Source organism: Accipiter gentilis, chromosome 22 (genome assembly GCF_929443795.1).
Source record: "Accipiter gentilis chromosome 22, bAccGen1.1, whole genome shotgun sequence".
Classification (NCBI taxonomy): Eukaryota; Metazoa; Chordata; class Aves; order Accipitriformes; family Accipitridae; genus Astur; species Astur gentilis.
Genome location: NC_064901.1, coordinates 26,111,842 through 26,119,032, shown reverse-complemented (window position 1 = coordinate 26,119,032; position 7,191 = coordinate 26,111,842). Strand labels below are relative to the sequence as shown.

At 47.1% G+C, this 7,191-nt stretch overlaps 2 protein-coding genes across 4 annotated transcripts in view; one reads left to right on the top strand and one right to left on the bottom strand.

The window, feature by feature from the left end:
- Positions 1-3,424: 3,424 nt before the first annotated feature.
- On the bottom strand, positions 3,425-5,032 carry RAG2 (recombination activating 2). Its single transcript, XM_049825973.1, has one exon. The coding sequence runs from the start codon at positions 5,030-5,032 to the stop codon at positions 3,425-3,427; it is 1,608 nt and encodes a 535-aa protein (XP_049681930.1).
- A 291-nt stretch (positions 5,033-5,323) lies between these two features.
- IFTAP (intraflagellar transport associated protein) overlaps positions 5,324-7,191 on the top strand; it is a 48,401-nt gene continuing 46,533 nt past the window's right edge. For 2 of the 3 annotated variants that reach the window (XM_049825983.1, XM_049825981.1), the window contains exon 1: positions 5,324-5,442. The gene's annotated coding sequence lies outside the window, so the exon portion shown is untranslated. The remainder of the gene's footprint in view (positions 5,443-7,191) is intronic. The other variant, XM_049825982.1, reaches the window with a different exon arrangement.

The window sequence follows — 7,191 nt, the reverse complement described above, 5'->3', positions numbered from 1 at the left end:
GAATTATCAAGGAATTAAGTACTTTCTGCAGTCTTGAATGCTATGCCAAGTGTCTTCTTTACAGGCTGACTGATGTTCATATATCTCTTTACGTTCGAGTCCTCTGGAATATTATATTACTTGAGTTATGACTTCCTCTTCCCGCGGTGACCACAGTCACTGAGCTGTGATTTAATGCTGCTTGTACTGCCCTTCACTGTGAGGCTGGGACATGGTTTGACCAAGCAATTTCTCCCTCCTACTCAAATAAACCATAGATTTAAAAAAAGCACAGCTCCAACATACAATACACTAATGTTATGGGCCTGATGAGGAATATCGTAAAGTCTGACTGTGAATTGCTTTTTTCATAGCCACAGTCTTAAAGTAAAGAACAACAGCTCAGGGAAGAATTGGAAGGGGCCTCAGTGTGTGCTTGTGCTCGCCACACGCTGAGCGAACCTGCACTCACCTCCCGGGGGCTCAGGGAGTCACTGCAGGTGCAGGAGTCAGTTCTGGAAATCCAGAGATGCTCCCAACATACTGCAGTCACACCACCAGGCTTTATCTCGGGCTGAACGTCACTTCTGCTACCCCAATGTCGAGATTTCCCTTTGGAAAATGTTTCCATCCTTTTATTTGTCTGCACTAGCGTCATGGTTTAACCCCAGCCAGCAAACTAAGCACCACGCAGCCGCTCACTTGCTTCCCCCCCAATACCCAGTGGGATGGGGGAGAAAATCAGTAAAAGAAGTAAAACTTGTGGGTTGAGATAAGAACGGTTTAACAGAACAGAAAAGAAGAAACTAATAATGATAATGATAACACTAATAAAATGACAACAGTAATAATAAAAGGATTAGAATATACAAATGATGCGCAGTGCAATTGCTCACCACCCGCCAATCGACGCCCAGTTAGTCCCCAAGCGGTGATCTCCCCAACCCCCCTCCCCCCAGTTTATATACTGGGCATGACGTCCCATGGTCTGGAATACCCCTTTGGCCAGTTTGGGTCAGCTGCCCTGGCTGTGTCCCCTCCCAACTTCTTGTGCCCCTCCAGCTTTCTCGCTGGCTGGGCATCAGAAGCTGAAAAATCCTTGACTTTAGACTAAACATTACTCAGCAACAACTGAAAACATCAGTGTTATCAAGATTCTTCTCATACCTAGCTCAAAAACACAGCACTGCACCAGCTACTAGGAAGACAGTTAACCCTATCCCAGCTGAAACCAGGACAGCTAGCAGACAAATTTGTCACACAGTGTGGGGTCTGAGGAACTGGAGATAATGACAGTAACTGGGAGAGGTAACAGCCAAAAACTCGGACTGGACATTGCCAGGGAGTTCAATAATTATGGGGAGTTCAATAATTATGGGGAGTTTTTGTTGTTGTAAAATGGCTAAGGGACGAGAGGTGGGGTTTTGCTGTGTAAGTATATTGTCCCCTTTGCTGGTGTTGTCATGATGTGTCTTTAATTTTGGTGTGGATTTTTTTTTTGTCTGATGTAAATGAAGTCTATGAAGAGTGCATGATGAATGTATATTTGAATGACAATTAGCTGAGTAAGACTTATGACTAACCTACAAAAGGGGATGTTGACTATTGAATGTCACCAGTTTGAAGGGACTTTACATGGGCATGATATTATTTCTTGGAAAAACATATAGCACTATACACTCTGAGCTTACGTAAAGTAGCATGACAAAGGAAACAGGAAGCTGGCATTGAAATCTATGAATTTATACCAATATCAGAGTGGTGAGAGGAGAGTCAGGGTGATAATACTTTCCATTTACAAGCTCTATCCCAGCTATAACCTCCCTCAGCACATGAAAGGGTTGGAAATGGAAACTTTGTATGGTTGCCCTTTACTTTGCTCTGCTCTTGACTTGAGTGGTGAAGGTTTTAAGGGACTACTGAGCATACACATCTGTGTTGATAGGAATACTGTACTACAGATGCTGCTTTGTAAAGGAGTGGCTGTTCAGGGTCTGCACATAGTGATCAAATGGCTGACAGCTGCTCCCGTTTTTCTTTTTTATTCAGGGGTCCAGCATGAGAGCTGGACTGTGAATACTGAGCTATTATTGTTGGCTCACAAATGTTGAGCTGACGGTATTGATTTTTTGAAAAGATGTTTGGAGCAGTAATAAAAATAAAAAATAAAGTCAAGAATGATGAGGCTTTACAAATAGCCAATAAAAGAATCCACAAAAAACTTAGTAAACTCTTGGGCTATTCAACCTTGACAGTGTCCTTTTCAATCTGAATCCAATCTTCTCCCTGTGCTTTGAGCAGCCAGCTGCATTTGTTTCCACCCTCACAATGCTCCACTGGCTCAATTGAGTCACTCTGAGCGACAGCTTGCACTTCTAAGCTTTCACAGTCTACACAGTAACCCTGGGAGAGCAGAGAAAGAAACGCATAGTGGAGGACTTGGAGTAAATGATAAAAGTCCTGTTCATCAGAAGGAACTTCTTCTGAAGGCAATGGGAGCTCACAGCATGGAGTGGCTGTGAAGCTAGACCCCTTATCCGACTTCAGATGGACCTCCCATGCACACATGCCATCCTTTTGTAGACTTTGGGATTTACAGTGTTTGATTTAGCCCATGAGTAGGTGAGAAAAATGCACTCATTTTTATTATAAACTTTATTAGCTCACTGGAGTTTAAAAATACAAATACAAAGCAGTTATTGAGCATGGTGGTTTAAAAAAGCAGTTTGATTTTTACTATGAGATGATATTCCACAACTGCAGCAAAAACTGACATATAATCATGCAATACCTTTCAAAATAAAAAAAAATAATTCTCCAGAATTAAATGCTCTGTATGTAAGCTTTCCATAATGGAAGTCCCTGAAGAAAACTGACCCTCAGTGTCTGAATATTTCATTATTTCTAACACAAGGGACTTAAGCCACCACTTTAGTTTAAAACCAGAGTAATTAGTCTAATTTTATTTCATTACACCAACATAAAATGAGAGTAATGCAGCTATAAATTAGGCCAAATATTTCTAGAACTACTCACTAAGATAAAAAATTAAAATGGGTAATATAAAGTTCTTTATGGACAGATGCTAACAGCACTGAGTACATAGGATAATGTCTTATCCTACCAGCAGTTCCATTAAGCTCACTGGGGATAACTGGGGAGTAAGTTATAGCATAAAATACAGCACACGGTTACCACTATCTGGCTGTGCATTTGCACGGTGCCCTCTATGATGGGGTTCCTATCCAGGCATTACAAAAATACACGTAAGAGACAAAATAAATTCATGAGCTTTGAAAAGTAGCTGAAAGATCGAGATAACTGAAATCAATTAAGTAAAAAGATCTCTTTGAGTTCCAATAACCCATTCTGCTTCAACCATTACTAGCTATCTTTGACCGTGATTTCATTTCCTCCCAGGTGAATACAAATCAGCAGCGTAAATCTATTCAAACAACCTCCGAAGAAAGGACTTTTTCGCTGGCGTTGCTAACTTCATGGTTGTCTTTTTACGCAATGGTTTCATGGGTTGCTTTTTCAGGCGTACCACCTTTTTGGGAGTTTGTAGCCCTTTATTAAGGTCAACGTGCTCGTTGCAGAAGTACTTGACATTTGCTTCTGAGAGGCGTAGGAGCATGCTCTCTGAGAGATCCATACATTGTGCGTGGACCCAGTGGCCAGCCCCACTGGAGCACAGGATCATTGCAGGCTTGTTGAGCTCTGTTGAATAGAAAGGGACCCAGGTGTTAATGTCAAGATTGCAACTGGCAGAGCAGGTGATCCAGTAGCCTGTTTCTGATTCATCTTCTTCATCATCTTCATTGTAAGTGTCCCTATCATCAACATCAAAACTATTGGCTTCAGCACTAAAACAAAACTCTTCCGAATCTTCAAATGGAGTGGAGTCTCCAGGGTCTTCGGTCGAGGTCTGACTGGAAATTTGTGCTGTCAGTTCTTCCTCCTGGTCCTCTTCTGCTCCTTTGCATCTCAAAATGTAGAAGTAGTTTGCATCTGAGATTAACTGTTTGTTGGCTCCTGGAATGCCCAGCAATATAGACCCTTTACCCATATCACAGCCAAACCACATCCTGCAGTGTTTAATATCTGGTGTCCAGTCCGGGCTCGCCCTCTCGACAATCTCTATCTTACTATCTTCCAGAACTATGGTGTTACACGCCAACCGTTTCTGGTTGTCAGACTGGTAGCCCCCGACAAGGACAAATTCGGAATCACCGGTTTGAGTCACTATAGCACTTGACACAGATATCCCCCCTGGCAAAATGGTGCAGGTCACGGCGGGTCTGCCCAGCGGGAGATCAACTTTTAGCTTGTACAAGCTGGGGGACCTCGTGTTATTTTGAAGCGAATGGCCTCCCAAAATGTAGATTGTATCGTTTCTGGCCACTGAAACGTGGAAAGCGAGTCCGTCTTGAAGCTCTGGAAGTACGTATGATGTACAGCATCCAAACTCAAAATCAACGAGAAACACAGATGGCAAACAGTCAGCTACGCTGTTCCATTTTTCAGTGGTTCTTTGTGCAAGAGGAGTATATGCTCTCCCTCCAAATATAACGCTCATGCTTTTTCCCCGGCTATGAACTACGTTAATTGTGTGCCCATATCTAGCTTCAGGGACATCTCCACCCAGGTCTTTCTCAACGCATTGCAACGTGGTTTTCTTGCTATTTTTGCTGACCAGACTCATGACATAAATCTTATCAGAAAGGTCATTGTTAGGTGTTTTCCCACCATGGATGATATACTGGTACTCGTCAGACTCCGCATTGCTTCTGAGCATGCAAAGAGCAGGGTAGCGGAGCGGGGGGAGGTAACAGGAGTCTTTAGAGAAGAAGGCAGGTTTCATTTTGAGCTCGTTCTGCTTTATATCGAGGAGGAAAACACCAGTGGGACAGGATCTCTTCGGCCATCCTTTCTGCCCCAAAAAGAAAACATGCCCGTCAAAATTCAGGAGGGAGAAGCCTGGCTGAAGCAAGGACGGATTACTGACGGCCGATGCCACCTGCAGCGACATTTTGTTTGGTGACCGGGCCATACCGCGGGCAGTATCTGAGGGGAAAAAAACCCACAAAAACACAAAAGGAACACATGAAACACGCTCTAGACCCTGCGAGAGTCGTTCAACAGCACTGGAAGAAATCGTATTAAAGCTGCACTTCGCGCTTGGAGAGCCAAGCAGAGACCCTTCCCCGCACCTCAGGACACGAATCCAGCGAGCGCTGCGCACCCCTTCGGCGGGATGCGGCACGGCCCGCGGCCTGTCGAGCCCCTCACACCCCAGCCTTCGGGCGTGCGGCAACGCTGCCATGGAGACGGCGGCCCCGCGGCCTGCTGGGGCCGGTAGTTCTCGCTCGGAGCCTGGGCCCGGCGCGGCCCGGCCGCCGCTCGCCGAAGTCCCCGGCCGTGAGGGAGCGCGACCGGAGGGGTTTAGCGGGCAGGCGGCGGGTGAGTGGGGCCGCGGGGCCGGCAGCGGGCCCCTCTCCTGCCGGTGGGATTCGGCCGCGGGACGCCCGGGAGCGGAGGGGTGACAGAAATTTGGCCGTTTCCCGCCCGTTTCTCGCCTCGGCGGCGCCGGGCCGCCCTCAGCGGGCGGCAGGGCCTCAGCGGAGCGGGGCCGCGGGGCCCCCGGCCACGGCGAGGGCCTGCCGGCGGGCGGGCCGCCTGCCTGCGCCTCGCTCCGTCCCTGCCGGCCGTGTGCCCGGGGCGGGGGTGAGGGGGCTCGCCGGCTGCCCGAGAGCGGCACCCCGCCGGTGGGACGGCGGGGAGCTCCTGTGGCCGGGCCCGTGCTCCGGTGAGGTGAAGTAAAGTGCGTGCGGGGCCGGCCGCAGGCTTCAGGGGAGGGTTTTGCAGGTTTACAAGGAAAAGATCCAGCTTCGCTGAAGGCGTGCGGGAGCTGTATTTCTGACCAGGCAGGTATCGCTGCAGGGGCAGAAGCCGTTTGGGCCGCGGCGAATCCCCCGCCCTTGTGCTGAACAGCCCGCTCGGGGCGAGGGTCTGTGCGGCTTGGGAGTCTGGGGGCTTTCGTGGTGGGATCAGGTTGTTGATCTTCGCTGTTGGCGCATGCCTTCATGCGTAGGTTTCAAGGGATGCCTTTTACTTTTTTGGCCTGTTCGTTCAAAAATCTAACAGTTTATGTAGTCAGCCTGTATAATAACACCGAACGAGCTTTGGGGAGCGCTGACACCAGAGAGGCAAACAGCTGGCCGGTTCATTGGCACTGCCCTTCGGTGACAGCAGGGTTGTGCCTTGTAGTAAATGCCCGAGGTCTCTGCCCCAGCCTTTGCAAAATCCGCAGAATCTAAAGATGCGAACTAGCTTTCAAATACAGTATTGGAACACCCCCCCCACCAACCCTCTGCGCTTTAAAATAGAATTCCTTGTTCTGAAATCTTTAAGATTCATATTTTCCTTGCCCCTGCTTTTCATTTTGCTGGAACAACAAATCCAAGGCACATAGGGTTTCTTTTTTAAGGAAGGATTGGTATCTTCTAGTTGAGTGACAGCAAAACCTGGAGACTCCAGAACAGCATAGTGTACAGTGACAGTCACTGTAAAATCGTAGGAACTGATGACACTGACTACGTTAAATTGCCATCAGTACATGTTCTCAGGCACAGTAGGAACTGTTGTACCACATTCCTGTACTGCCTGCCCACCAACTGGTACGCAAACTGCTGTGCTAAAATGTGGATCTGCCATTAAATGCTTTCAGAGGGAGGTGAGCCTGGTCAGATGTGCTTAGGCCAGAGTACACAGACAAAGTAGGCATAGCCACTACTGAGTCCATTTAAAAAATAATCCACGGAATAGCTGGCTTATCTTTTTGCATGTTGTGGAATCATCCAAAGATCATGGTCAAGTTCTGGTCACTGCGTAGCCAGTCCTAATGCCTCTGCCCTGAAGGTGGTAGTTTTTTCTACATTTAGATTCCCTTTCAGAAGTACTGCACTGTAGGTGAAGTTCAGTTACGAGTTAATTAAATTAGTGAACTCTGTTCTGAGCATGTCAGTATAGACAGGAGGTTTTCTTCTTACTACTTGCATGAAGAAGGTTATTTACCTTTGGGTGATACGCTAAACAGGAATCTCTGCTGCCTGTTTCTTATAGCCATTCGAAAATGGTGTTGTTAGAAGACCTTGCACTAAGTTGGATTTACTGGGTTAGATTTCCTTTGTCTCTCATATTGTGTGGTTA